The sequence below is a fragment of the Colobus angolensis genome, unplaced genomic scaffold, assembly GCF_000951035.1.
Source record: "Colobus angolensis palliatus isolate OR3802 unplaced genomic scaffold, Cang.pa_1.0 Scaffold424, whole genome shotgun sequence".
NCBI lineage: Eukaryota > Metazoa > Chordata > Mammalia > Primates > Cercopithecidae > Colobus > Colobus angolensis.
The window spans coordinates 366,760-381,739 of record NW_012117644.1 but is presented as its reverse complement, the minus strand read 5'-3'; the positions used below and the strand labels follow the sequence as shown (position 1 = coordinate 381,739).

The 14,980-nt window shown below is 42.7% G+C and overlaps 1 protein-coding gene across 3 annotated transcripts in view; it reads left to right on the top strand.

Annotated features, from left to right (window-relative positions):
* Window positions 1–14,980, top strand: part of STIM1 (stromal interaction molecule 1) — a 222,222-nt gene that overhangs the window by 189,873 nt on the left and 17,369 nt on the right. For all 3 annotated transcript variants that reach the window (XM_011956745.1, XM_011956746.1, XM_011956743.1), the window contains exons 5-7: window positions 1,016–1,131; window positions 9,092–9,269; window positions 13,605–13,782. In XM_011956745.1, the coding sequence (XP_011812135.1) occupies window positions 1,016–1,131; window positions 9,092–9,269; window positions 13,605–13,782 (472 nt within the window). The remainder of the gene's footprint in view (window positions 1–1,015; window positions 1,132–9,091; window positions 9,270–13,604; window positions 13,783–14,980) is intronic.

Below are 14,980 nucleotides of genomic sequence, written 5' to 3'. Positions count from 1 at the left end.
CACTAGTGGAGCTGAAATGAGAAGACAGATCTCCTGACCACTCCCACTCCCCATCACAGTGCCTCACTGCCTCTCTTGTTGGTGGGCTTGATTGCTTTCCAAGGCCAGAGAAGGAAGTAGCTGTTCCTGCATGCTCGGACAGAAGTATAATCACACTGTGCTGTCAGAAGCTTCTTTTCTAGCTGGGGAAATAAAGCTATGCATCAGAAAAGAGCACAAACCTTATAGAGTAGTATAGAATTAAGTGCTTACTTGTGGGACCTAGACCAGTGGTTTTCAACCTTTCATATCCTTTACCCCTCTCCTTTTATATCCACTGTGTTCCAGCAGAAGAGAAACAAAGTTCCATTTTTCCTAGGTCATTTTCTTGTTTACAGACTTTCTCTTATTATAGTTATCACTGACAGTATGGGTGGAGGTCATAAAAAATTACAGTAATTTTATTGGAGGTAACCTGTATTGCAGTGACTCAAATACAAGCTAACGGGACTAATTCCATTTTTGTCACCAGTGATTAATTAAAAAGTTTTTTTCCTTTTCTGTATTTCATTTCAATAGCACATCAGCAGGTTTATATATAATGACAGTGAGTTTAGGATAATTCATAAGTCCCGGAATCACTGGGTCATATGACATGACAGTTTGACCTGGGCTGCACAGGAAATGCATTTATAAGTGTGGGAGGTGGGGACAATATATAGAAGATAAACCCTGGAAGGAGAAGCACAACAGAAAATTTAGTTGGGTGTGGGAATGGTTACAGACAGGTAATCCTTAGAGGATAGGGTGCTTAGAAGTTGGTGGATATGAGGAGAGGGCTGAACAAGTTCTTGATAAATGTTATGTGTCCCTCCATACACTCTGTTGAGACCAACTGGTATAGCGTCTGTGTTCTAGAGTGCAGAGGGGAGCGATCACCAAGAGCTAGAAGTGTTCCTGGAGGAGGCGGGTAACTACCAGGATCCTTCCTGGCTTTACTGGCAGCGAACTGATCTGCTACTCTTTGCCTCAACAGGCTAGCTGTCACCAACACCACCATGACAGGGACTGTGCTGAAGATGACAGACCGGAGTCATCGGCAGAAGCTGCAGTTGAAGGCCCTGGATACAGTGCTCTTTGGGCCTCCTCTCTGTGAGTCTTGTGTTGAGAAGGGCTACTGCTGTGCCATGGAAACCAAAGCTGTTGTAGTGGATAGGCTAAGGCTCTGGGTCTGCTAGGCACACCTGCAAGATAGCACCTATACTCTTTCCACTGGTATTAAGTTTGAAAGAGTCTTACATTTTAGTCCAGATATATAGCAACATGCATTCATTAAATACTTAAAGGAAATATCTGCATTGTGCCAGTGCTGTGCTGGACCCTGTAGGAAGACCTGGAATGAATCATATTCTGCCCTGAAGGTGTAACATGAGTGTTCTGTAGAGGTACACAGTGCTTCTGAGGCCCAGAGGAGGCCTAGTGAAGGTATCCTATAGACAAGGTGACATGTGACCTCTGCCTTTAAGGGTGGATAGAGCTTTATTCTTTGGAGGTGGCAGAATAGGACATTATAGGCAGAGTAAGCAACCTGAGCAAGAATACAAAAGCTAAAATATGAAAAGTATGCTCAGGGATAGAAGTAACCCACTATGGACTGAAAGCTTGTTAGCTGTTACCTACTTCCATATTTCATTTCAATAGCACATCAGCAGCTATATATATATATAAAATGACAGTGGGTTATTGTAGACATTTAGAGTGCATGAACTGATTAGTGAATATTTTTGTATCATTGAATGACCAAGGAGGACTAAGTGGGTTTTCACTGAAGCAGTAGACACACTTGGGCCTAAGAAAGGGTGGTCTCTTCAGCCAACAGGGCTAGTTGAGAGAATTGGGTTGTTCAGTTTCCACAGAGCTATGTTGTGGGAACAGCCAACCTGCCATCCTTTTCCCAATTCTAAGTGAACCAAGGGGGAGCAAAAAGTAGTGAGATTTCTTGGAAAACTATTTTTAACTAAACAGGCTCTTAGGGCCCGCTTCCTGCCCTTTGGGAATGGCTTGCCTCGATTTAGGGTGCCAGCAGCAGAAAGGTATTGAATCAGGAACCAGTCCAGAGAAGCAGCTGGCAGGCAAGGTCAGAGGCAATATAACATTTCCCTGTCTGTGAGTATGGCTTGGCAAATGCGCAAGCTGATGTCTCAATACAAGTGAATCTATGCTTTTTGAAAGTATGAAACAGAGCAACCTGGGCGAAGACTACTGTTTCCACTTCCTTTGCCACCTTTTTTTGGGGGAGTGCGGGGTTCTAGGACACATTTTGCTCACCTTCATTGGTAGGTTTTGAATAATGACACAGTAACTGGTTCTACTCTTTATGTAAGGCCTAGTCTCTGTATTGAGCAGTGGCCTTTCATCATTCACTAACTTTTACTGAGCACATTCTAAGTACCAGCATAAATGGCAGGATCCCTGCTCTCAAGTACTTCTATCTAAATGGAGATAGCTATGTCAGCAAATATAGTAAAGTGTCAACAAATATAGTAAGTGTTATAGCTATTATGTAAGTCTTTCCAGAGTTCAACTGGGGGCACATACTAGGGAGGAGTTTCCTATTGGAGTCCAGGAAACTTTATGGAGAAAGTAATTCTTGAGCTGAGTCTTGAAAGATGAGAAGTGGAAGTGGCCTTATTAAACTCTCCCTGTTAACAACTTATACATCTCTTTGTACACACCAAGAATACTTATACCCAACTATAAAAGCTAGGCTACTTTTGCAAAGGTTCTCCTCTGTCACCACCCAGCAAGGGGAGGTTTTCAGCAGCCTGAAAGTCTTCCTTAGCCTTGTAATATATATTATCAAGCTGTATCTGTATCAAAATCAGATTTACCATGTCTGAAAGGGTACAGTAGAAACTACAGGTTAAAGCAGTCAAGGATTTTATCTGGAAAAATCAGCTATGGGAACCAGAATGCTGGGGACATGGTACGGGGTCCAAGATATCAGAACCAATACGATGGGCCCTGGTGGAGCAGGTTGGACTGATACCAGGACAGGGGTATTTTTCTCTTAGGCTTATTGCATGTAGCCCATGTGCTGCATGTGATTTAACTTAAGGAAGGCCAGAGATCAGCAGGAAAACTATCTTCCTGAGATAGGCAGAACACAGGTACTGAAGCTAAGAATATACTTCACACTGACTGGGACAGTTATAATAAAAATAGTTTTTAAAAATGGGAAACAAGTTTTGGCAAGGGTATAGAGAAATTGGAACCCCTGTACATTGCTGATGAGAAGGTAAAATGGTTCTGCTACTATGTAAAATAGTCTGGTGGTTTCTCAAAAATTAGACACAGAGTTACCATAGAACCTAGCAATTCTACACTTAGGTATACATGCAAAGAATTGAAGACAAGTACTCAAACAAGTACATGTACATGCATGTTCATAGCAGCAAATGCCACAAGAGCCAAAAAATAAAACAACCCAAATATCTATTAATAGATAAATAGATAAATACATTGTGGTGCAATGGAATATTATTCACCTATAAATGGAATGAAATTCTGATACATGTTACAATGTGGATGAACCTGGAAAGCATTATGCTAAATGAAAGAAGCCAGACACAAAAGATCAAATATTGTATGATTCTGTTAATATGAAATGATTAGAATAGATAAATCCACAGAGACAGAATGTAGACTGATGGTTGGCAGGGATTGGTGGGAGGAGGGAATGGGGAGAAACCATTTACTGGGTAAAAAATTTTACTGTAGAGTGATAGAAATGTTTTGGAACTAGATAGAGGTGGTAGTTGCATAACATCATGAATGTACTATATGCCACTGAATTGCTTACTTTAAAATGGTTACTTTTATATTATGTGAATTTTACCTCAAATTATTTTTTAAAGAGCACATGCAACAAAAGAAAGAATAGATAAATTGGACTTCACCAAAATAAAAAAGTTTTATACTTCAAAGAATGTACCAAGAAAGTGAAAAGAAAACCCACAAAATGGAGAAAGTATTGGCAAACATTTTTCTGACAAGGCTCTACTATCCAGAATACATAAAAAATTCTTGCTAGGTACGGTGGCTTATGCCAGTAATCCCAGCACTTTGGGAGGCTGAGGTGGGCAGATCACCTGAGGACAGGAGTTCGAGAACAGTCTGGCCAACATGGCAAAACCCCGTCTCTACTAAAAACATGCAAAAATTAGCCAGGTGTGGTGGCACATGCCTGTAATCCCAGCTACTCAGGAGGCTGAGGCGTGAGAATTGCTGAAACCTGGGAGGCAGAGGTTACAGTAAGCCAAGATCATGCCACTGCACTCCAGCCTGGGTGACAGAGTGATACCCTCTCTCAAAACGAACAAACAAAAAATGAACAAAGGATTTGAACATATATTTATATAGTCCACAGTTCAATGACCAATATACACCTGAAACAATGCTCAACATCATTATCAGGGCAATGCAAATCAAAATCGCAATGAGGTAACACTTTTTACCCACTAGGATATAATAAAAAAGACAGTAACAAGTATTGGTAAGGATGTGTTGAAATTAGAATAATAGCCAAAAAGTGGAAACAACTCAAGTGTCTGTCAGTTGATGAATGGAAAAATAAATGGTATATACATACAGTAGAATATTAATCAGCCACTAAAAGGTATGAAGTACTGATATATGCTACAGTGTGGATGAACCTTGAAAACATGCCAAGTAAAAGAAGCCAGTCACAACAGGCCACATATTATATAATTTTGTGATTTCACTTACATAAAATGCCCAGAATACACAAATCCATAGAGACAGAAAATAGATTAGTGGTTTCTGGGGCTGGGAGTGAGGGCAGTGGGAAATAGGAAGTGACTGCTAATAGATATGGCTAATAATGATAATATTCTAACACTAATTTTGTCAATGGTTGCACAACCTTGTGAATATACTACAACCATTGAATTGCACATTTTAAGAGAGAGACTTAGAATTTTAGGCTCTGTGAATTATGTCTTACTAAATATATACATGCATACCTTGTTTTATTGTGCTTTGCTTTACTGCACTTTGCAGACAATTGCATTTTTTACAAGTTGAAGGTCTGTGGCAATCCTGTGTTGATCAAGCTGTTGGTACCATATTTCCAAGAGCGTGTGCTCACTTTTGAGTGTCTGTGTTGGAATTTTTAAGCAATAAGTTTTTTTTTTTTATTTGAGGCGGAGTCTCGCTCTGTCGCCCGGACTGGAGTGCAGTGGCCGGATCTCAGCTCACTGCAAGCTCCGCATCCCGGGGTTACGCCATTCTCCTGCCTCAGCTTCCCGAGTAGCTGGGACTACAGGCGCCCGCCACCTCGCCCGGCTAGTTTTTGTATTTTTAGTAGAGACGGGGTTTCACCGTGTTAGCCAGGATGGTCTCGATCTCCTGACCTCGTGATCCGCCCGTCTTGGCCTCCCAAAGTGCTGGGATTACAGGCTTGAGCCACCGCGCCCGGCCTCAATAAGTTATTCTTAAATTAAGGCACGCACACTGTATTTTTACACATAATGCTATTATACACTTAATAGACTATAGTATAGTGTAAACATAACTTTTATCACTGGGAAACCAAAAAATTTGTGTGACTCACTTTATTGCTTTATTAGCTTTATTGCAGTGGCCTCATACTGAACTTGCAGTGTTTCTGAGGTATATGCCTGTACAGCTTGATTTTTTTGTAGCTCCTGGAGTTTTATTCAGACGACTTCTTTGAAGTTTGGGAAAGAACCCTGTATTGGCAGGTGACCTGGGTCCCTTTTCAAAATTGCCACTCACTGTGTGACCTTGGGTAGGTCACTTTTCTCAGGTGTGTTTTATGATTTATATTATGAGATTCCTCCCTACAGTTTCTTTCAGCTGTGACAGTTTATGATTTTTGGGAAGAACTCCTTGCTTAATAAGGGTTCTGTATAAAAGACAGGAGGTCTGTTCCTTCCTGGTGTCTGCCTCCTGTATTTTTAGGACTTCTGTGCTTGGTCCTTGCCTTATTAAGTGATCTTTGGCAATTCAATTCTGCCTGGATTTGGGTTTCCTTTTCTGTAAAATGGGTTTGGTCATTAAAGGTTCTTAGTGGCTCTCTCATTCAAGGATTCTGATAGAACTGGGTATACTCCTGGAAGCTAAGATTTTAGAAATCAGCAGCTGTCCTGATGGCAAATATTGTTTTTATATTTTTCTACTGATGCTTGTCTAATGAAACTTTTGAAAATTGCCAGCTGGAGTCTGAGGAAAATACTAAGGAGCTCTTTGCCAGGAAACTTCTGAAAGGGGTGGGGGTGTGCCTGCTGGATGTTTACAAATAGTCCCTTGATCTGCGCCCCTGTAGACTTTATTTCCCCTCTGAGCATGGACTAAAAATCCCTATTTCAGTGCTATTCTTTAACACCCATTTAGGACCTAGAGGCCTGTACTGGGTCTGACCTGTGTTCTGAAGTTAGGATGAGTTCTTAAGGCTGAATGAGCAGACACTTAGACCTCATCGTTGGTCATTTAGCACACAAACACCCCAGAGAACCTAGACTTGGTACAGCTGTGAGCTATAGCCACCTCACCGAGCCATAATCAAAATTCTGCTATTGGTCTGAGGCTTGACATATCTCACATAAAAGGTTTGTCATGCAGTAGCCAAGAGGGCATGCTGAGGGAACAGGTGCCATCTGTCCACAGCAGCCTCAGAACTTGGGAAAAGAGAAGAGGGATCAGATTGGCTCAGCAGAAGGCCACCTCAAGGTCCATTTTCTGACAGTAGAAGGCATGCTCAGTCCTCCCCATGTGACCACAGAGTAGCACACAGCCCTTTACAGTCTTTTTCACTCTGCAGAGTTGGCTCTGGGCTTACAGGCCCATCTAGGGCTCTCCAAATAGTACCAGTTTGCAGATGTTAGGGGTGTTTGGAGATGTTAGGAAATGTTATCCATCTTCTACTTCCGTTAGAGGAAACAAGATATAATAAAGAGTTCCAGCTTTGAAATCAAGCTGACTAGCTCTATCACTCAGTAGCTTTGTGACCTTGGACACATTTCTAAGGTTCTCTGTGCCCCAATTTCCCCTAAATAAATGGTAGCTACTATTTTTAATTTTTAACGTGTGCCTACAGTGTGCTTAGTTTTGGGCTAGGGGCTAGTGTGCCCTTTGTGCTTTCAGCAGGAATATTGAGAAAAGTGCAGGGAGGCCTACAGAATAATTGTTGCAGGTCAGGGGCATTTGGAGATAGGAAAAGAAAAGACTATGCCTTATCTTCCTTCTTCATTGGCTCAGAAAATAGGGGAAAGTCCTCAGCGAGCAGGAGTGGTTGCTTTTCTGGCAAATTGAACTGGATAACGTAGAATAAGAAACCAAATGAAATAACTAGGCTCAATCTGCATACCCACCTTAAGTATTTGAAGTATTGGAAGCACTCGTTGCGTGGAGTCTTGTTTGAACAAGGATACCTTTGACTTTTGGTAAGAATATAAAGGGGATATTGAAGTTGAGAAACCCTAGGAAACCAAGATTAAAAGTCGTTAACAAACAGGGGAGACAAAGAATACCTCAGACTCTGGTAGTGGCTCTGGAGGAGGCAGGTGTGTTCCAGGAAGAAAGACAACTCACTGTGCTGCAGAAATAGCTCCTCTTGGAACCTGAAAGGTAGGAGAGTGAGGGCTTAAGTATGCCTAGACTTGTAGCCTACCTGGAGGCTAGGGGATGGCCATGAGAGGACCCTTGGTTTTCTTTCAGAGAGCCTGGAATAAACATATGAAGGACATGGCCACCACCCTGACCTAGTAACCCCCCTCCCGTGGGTGGAAATAGGATGTGTTAATTTGTCTTTGATCCCATCTCATCCCCATGTCCTGCTGTTCAGCCTTTCTGTGAGCAGCTATTATGGTAACTCTTTTTGTCAAACTATGGGCATCAGTATCATATGGTTTCTTTTTCTGGTGTCTTGACCCTCCCTTAACTTGGTGGCTCGACCTGAGTCCTTTTGGATTTCCACCAGCCTCACGTCCTTACTGTGTCCAAGGATCATGCCAGTCGTACCTCCTCCTCCACTGTCTAAGGGCAACTTGCTGTGCACAGAGGGTCATTAGCTCTGGCATAACTCCCTTTTTTCCCTCTTTCTCTGACTCCCACATCCAGGGCTCCTCTGAGCCCACAGCACAACCTAGACAGAGGATGCAGGAGCAGCCGTCTCCTTCTTATAGTGCCCCTTTCAAGTCTTTTGTGCTGTGGCACAGAGCCCAGATCTGTTATACCAGGAACAATGTTAGTTCCAGAAGTGCCTCTCTCCTGATTAGCTAAGTGTTTAGGATGTGGCTTTTGCTTTTTATCTTTTGGTGTCATTTCTTGTTTAACATTTAAATTTTGCTCTGGACAATGGGCATTCTTTGAACCCCAGCTGGTGGTTGGGGCCCTCGTGCTTCACTGAATTGCTACCAGGTGTTTTCTGGAAATAGCTCTGCCCCTCAGTTTCTAGTAGGTGTAATGTCTCATCAATATCAATTTCTTGATGCTATCCTGTTCTAGAGTTTCTGGATTTCACAGTAGCCTAGAAATGTTCACCGTAGATTGAGACTTCTGGACCTTTCCCTGATCTGTGCCAAGAATGGCCTGGTAGTCCAGGAGACCTAGTTTCTACAGTGACTTCAGTCCTACAGCCAGAACTGAGGCTTCTGGTGACATTGCTTTATATCCTTTATACCAGTCATCTCCATTTACCTACTGTGGAACTTTAGAATTGCTTACCCTGTAGGACAGAAGCCACTACATCTGGGCATATGGGCTCATCCTAGCCCAAAGATGGCTGGGGTATATTGAGAAGGCACTAGTTCTCTCCTCTTCACTGCATCTTAAGGAAGTATGATTTAATAAGCTTCCTGTATTGCTGTAAGGCCTCTCATTTCAAAACAAAGCCTTGGCTAGCAGAGAGATAGACATAGAGCTTACTATAATAGTGTATGGGAATTGTGTATCTAAGAAGAGAAACTAATTCCTTCTCAGTGGGTGAGTGGGAGAGTGTGCAGTGGAGTCTGCAAGGCTAAGTGTGCAGTGGGCATCCTAACTCACCATGCCCTCCCCTCTTTGGCAGTGACCCGCCATAATCACCTCAAGGACTTCATGCTGGTGGTGTCTATCGTTATTGGTGTGGGCGGCTGCTGGTTTGCCTATATCCAGAACCGTTACTCCAAGGAGCACATGAAGAAGATGATGAAGGACTTGGAAGGGTTACACCGAGCTGAGCAGAGTCTGCATGACCTTCAGGAAAGGTAAGGCCCTGCCATTACCTTTGGCTCCTGGGAACCTCCTATTTCCACCTGGGTGTGAGCCACTTGGCCCCTGAGACCTTGTCAACATGGCAGCCCAGGCTGCATCATCCTTCCAAAACTGCACTGCAAGTTTAGGTTGCTGATATTCCAAGTGCCCTGGGCAGTTATTCCTCCTGGGGAGAAACTTGTTTCTATCTTCTTTGCCTCTTAGCTTCAGAAGGAGAAATGTGTAGCTGCCAGAGGTCTTGAGCTTCCCATTGCTTGTTAGGGGGTCATTCTTCCTTCATCCATCTCTGCACTGCTTCTCTTAGCATATAAATAGATATAATGAACTGTTCTTTGCTGTTCCCCAAAGAAACCTCACAAACCTTCCTTCTTACTGTCCTTAGTTCTTTCTTATAAGGAATCTAAATCTCATAAACACTGACTTGCTATATGACTTTGGATAAATCTCTTTCCCTCCCAGGACTTATTTCCTCATTGGTAATATGAAGGGATTGACCTAGGAGAATGCTAAACTCTCCTAGAACACTTCCAACTCATATGGTGTGGGATTCTGTTAAAATAAAATATGACTTCAAAACTATGGCAGAAGATTTAGCTGTGAAAAGAGAGTGCCCGTCAGTCAGTCAGTCAGCCTGTGTATTTCCTAACATTTAGTAACCAGTTCTGTGACGGCAGTTGTAAGAAATTCACTGTTCCTGAGGAAACAAAACTTACACACCCACAAGAAGCAGCAGTGAGAGCACACTTAATACAGACTTAGTTCCAGACTCAGCTTATAGGATAAGAATGCTAATGACTAGAAAGACAAAGAGGTGAATGAGTGGATGTGGGACTCTGAGGAGGTAGCCGTGAAAGACGGGTAGGGAGGTCCTGGGTGTTAAGGTTGAGTGTATAGGGTGGGGCCAGATCCCTGGGACCTTAAGATGCATGTGGGGAAGTTAGTAGGATGCAGAAGGCAATAGAGAGTCAAATCAGGTTTTTTCGGTTGTTTTATTTTCAAGAAGAGGAGAGGCCTATTCAGGACTGTTTTTTAGAAAATGATTCTGGAAGCCTAGGTACTCTAGTTGGGAAGTCTTTGCAGGAACTCATGTAAAAGGAAATGAAGTCTTGTCTTTTCATTTATTTCTATTTATTATTATTATTTTTTTGACTCTGGGTCTTGGTCTGTTGCCCAGGCTGAAGTTCAATTGCATGAACATGGCTCACTGCAGCCTCCACCCCCTGGGCTCAAGAGATCCTCCTGCTTCAGCCTCCTGTGTAGCTGGGTACATGCCACCATGCCAGGCTAATTTTTTTGATTTTTTGTAGAGACAGGGGTCTTGCTGGGTTGCCCAGGCTTTTCCTGAACTCTGGACTCAAGAGGTCTACCTCAGCCTCCCAAAGTGCTGGGATTACAGGCCTGAGCCACTGTGCCCAGCCATTGTGTTATTTTTAAATGATAAACACTATTTTCTTTGGAGGGGTGGGGAAAAGACTTCTTGTGAGCCAGGTATTGTTAAATAATTAAATGCATTATTGCTTTTAATCACTATAGCCCTTTGAAGTAGGTACTATTAGAGTTGAGGAAATGAAGGCACAGAGAGGGTAAGTGCTTTGCTCAGGGTCATATATCAGTAAGTAGTGAACTAGGAATTTTGACACTCCAGGGTGCTGCTTTTACTGAGGTAGCAGACTTAATGGGTGTATTTCCATGGGCTGGGCTTCTAGGGAGCAAGAGGGGTCTGATCTCTAAGCTGAATCCTGGCTACTCTGCTGGGCCCCTTGTTCTTGGGCCCTTTGCCAATTAGGGGCTAACTGCTGCTGTCTGAGCAGTCCCCATACCTCATTTGTTTGAAAAACATGTACTGTTTCCATTCCAAAGGCAAAAGAATCTAGGCAGGAGACATTCCAAGTTTGGGGATAAAACTAAGCTCCCAGCACTCCCTGCTCCCTAAGACCTCCAGAGCTAAATGACCACTGCGGCACTTAGAAAGAGGCAAAGACACCCCTTCCCTTTCCCCCATAGAAATAGGCTTGCACACATGCACACATATATCCTCCTCTGAGTGTCCAGAGCCCACTGCCACCTTGTTCCTCCTTGTATTAACAGACCTGCAATGCCAGCTTTTACAGAGCTTTATTACAGAGTTCCTGATAATTTGTGTGAATAATTATAATTCTACATGTACATTCCAGTTAGGATTTCATTGAGTTTCCAGATAATTATTTGAGGCAGGCAGGAATTTTGATTCCCAAAGCAGGCAAAACTTGCTCATCGTCACACAACTGCTTAGAGCCAGGACTAATTACAATGCTAATGGTTGTTGCCTTGGAGTGAGACAGTGCTTAATTGTATATTTATTTGCTCATTTCTGCACGAAACAATAATTATTGATCTCCATCTCTAACAGACCTCATTGGCACTATGAAAGGGGGTCAGTCTTGATTCTACTACAAAGGAGCTCACTATTATAAAGGACAGACATATCGTAGTATTGGCTTTTCTCAAGAGGCTGCTTTCATAGAGGACAGTATTTCAGTGAAGAAGTGAATCCTTAATGGTGTAACTTTATACAGTTGGGTCATGGAAGAGTACAATAAAGAAGGACATTCAGCAAGGGAAGGAGATGGCAGGAAATGGCGCCTCTGGTTTGTCTTTACCTATGCATGTGTTGCCATCTGGTGTTCATTTTCAGGAGGTTCAACTCCCTTTCTCTTCAGGGACAAAGTAGGCAGATTACAATTCGCAGGAGCTTGCAGCCTGACATTTCCTCCTCTTACCTCCTTGCTTGTTCCACGATACCTTTTGAGGTCTCCGCCACTGATAGCTCTGGACTTAGTTTTGTTTTTTACAGATTGAGTTCTGTTTGTTTCATCTGTTTCATCTACTTAATTATCTCAGTGATCAGTGTTCTCTCAGGGTCCTTCTTGTTCTGTAGTCTATCCTTTCTTTTCCATACCTCAAGTCTAAGCTATATATCTTATTTCTTCTTCACCGTCCTTTCCCCTTCCTAATCTGGTTCCCTGGTAACCTGGTGGTTTTTACTTAGAAAGGAAGACCAGACAGTAAAGTCCGTTCTCTCTTCCAAAGGGATTAGCAAATTCTCAGTCTTTGTTCTGGGTGTAGCCCAAGTCTCCCTTTCTTTCCCTGACTCCTGTCAGGCAGAGCTGATTACTCCATCTTTTGGGTGCACCCAACATCATATATATATATAAAATTCTATAATGAAAAGATATATATATTTTATCATATATATGATAATTTTATTATAGAATTTGTCACACTGTATACAGTTACCTGTTTACTTGTCTTTGTTGGAGTAAATCATGAGCTCCTCAGTGGCAGGGACAGCTTTCTGATTTATTGCCATACATTTAGGGCTTAGCACAGTGCTTGGCACTTAGTAGGCACTTGAAAGAACTTGGTGAATGAATAGATGAATGAATGAGTGTATTAACACAGATAGCCGTGTGGAGGAAAGAAGTGAGGAAGGGAGAAGGCTTGTTTAGCTGGCTGGAAGGTTTTGTCAGTGAACTGAGGGAATGTGTGTGACGGTGCAAGGGTAGACTTACATTATAACTCATGCCCTTGAGATCTTATCCACTAAGGAAGATACTTGGGAAAGGAACTCAGGGCCTGGGGGCAGCAGGGGACTCTCCTGAGCCCTGCCCAGCCCCTCTGGCATAAATTTGTTTTTTGCTTCTGGGAACAGAAGCTCAGGAATCCAAGAGGTCTAGCTCAATAGTTCCTTCCTCATCTTCCTTAATCCACCCCTCTGCTACCACCCCAGTCATTTCTCGGCCATTAGGTTTTTCCTGGATCTTTTTGTCTAGCTTGCAGGGTATTCTACATTTATTGAACTTTCTAGATACCACTACATAAGGGGATTAATTACGGCATTTGAAGTCACACAGATTGGAATTCTAGCCTCAGTTCTTCCTGCAAGTTGCTTTCCCTCCCTAAGGCTCCATATCTGCCTGTCCTAGGCTGATAATGGTACCAATATATCATTATCTGCTGGGAGGACAAATGGGGGGAAGTACCTTGTAAACTGGTACTTGTTATGATTTTTGTATGAGACAGTTTAGAGGAGGGATTCAGATGCCTGAGAATCGGGCTCCACAGCCTTGACTACTGGCAGCAAAATGATGGTCAAGGTGTGAATTAGGTAATAACTGTGGTTTCTATTGGCCCTGAGTTAGCTCAGAGCCAGACAGTCAGCAGAGCAGGGAGAATATATGCTGAGAGTTGGAGCCGTCATTTTCCTCTTTGGTGCCGTGACTCATGGCATGTTGGCTGGCACCCCCTTGCCTGCCTGGCCTCCTCCAGCTCCCTGCATTGCCCCCCAGGCTGCACAAGGCCCAGGAGGAGCACCGCACAGTGGAGGTGGAGAAGGTCCATCTGGAGAAGAAGCTGCGCGATGAGATCAACCTTGCTAAGCAGGAAGCCCAGCGGCTGAAGGAGCTGCGGGAGGGTACTGAGAATGAGCGGAGCCGCCAAAAATATGCTGAGGAAGAGTTGGAGCAGGTAGGAGAGTCCACAAATTCCTGGACACCTTGACGGGTGGGCAAAGGGCAGGGGCCCAGGGTCTGGCTGGAAGTTTCATGTGTGAGGAATTTGAAATGTGATCCAAAGACTATGCTCTAGAGTCACTGGACTCTTACCAATAAGAGTTCAAGTTGTAAAAAATAGTCACTATGGGCACAGTGGCTCATGCCTGTAATTCCAGCACTTTGGGAGGCCAAGGTGGGTGAATCACTTGAGGTCAGGAGTTCGAGATCAGCCTGGCCAACATGGTGAAAGCCCATCTCTGTTAAAAATACAAAAAAATTAGCTGGGTGTGGCGGCAGGTACCTGTAATCCCAGCTACTCAGGAGGCTGAGGCAGGAGAATTGCTTGAACCCCGGAGGCGGAGGTTGCAGTGAGTCGAGATCGTGCCATTTTACTCCAGCCTGGGCAACAAGAGTAAATCTGTCTCGGAAAAAAAACCCAAAAAAAGAAAATTATAAAAATAGTCACTATGATTTTCAAAGAACAGTGGATAATAGGCGATAACAGTTATTTTGTTTCTTTTTTTGAGGTATTTACATAAAGTGTACAAGTCATAAGTATACAGCTGGCAAACTTTTGCATATGCACGTACCTGTGTTACCACCACCCAGATCAAAATACAGAACCTTCTCGGCACCCCAGAAAACTCACTTTTGCTCCCCCAGTTAATATTTCATCCAGAAGTTAACTACTGTCACAACTTGTAAACCAGTTAGTTTTGTCTAATTTTGAACTTCATATAAATGGCATTATACAGTATATACTCTTTTGTGTTTTGTTTCTTTCACTCAACATTATGTCTATGAGAGTCATCAAAGTTGCATGTAGTGATAGTTGGTTTATTTCCATTGCTGAGTTACTCATCTATTGTATGAGTATACTATAATTTATCCACTCTTCCATTGATAAATATTTGGGTTGTCTGCAGCTTTGTTGACTTTTATGAATAATATTGCTATGAATCTTCTTGCATATGTCTCTTGGTGGGCATAAGCACTCATTTCTGTTGGACATATAATAGAGTATTCATGTATTTAGCTTTATTAGAAACTGTCAAACAGTTTTCCAAAATGATTGTACCAATCTATACTGCCAAAACAATGTAAGAGAATTCTAGTTGATCCATGACCTCAGTATTTTTAGGCATTTTAATTTTAAACATTCTGGTAAATGT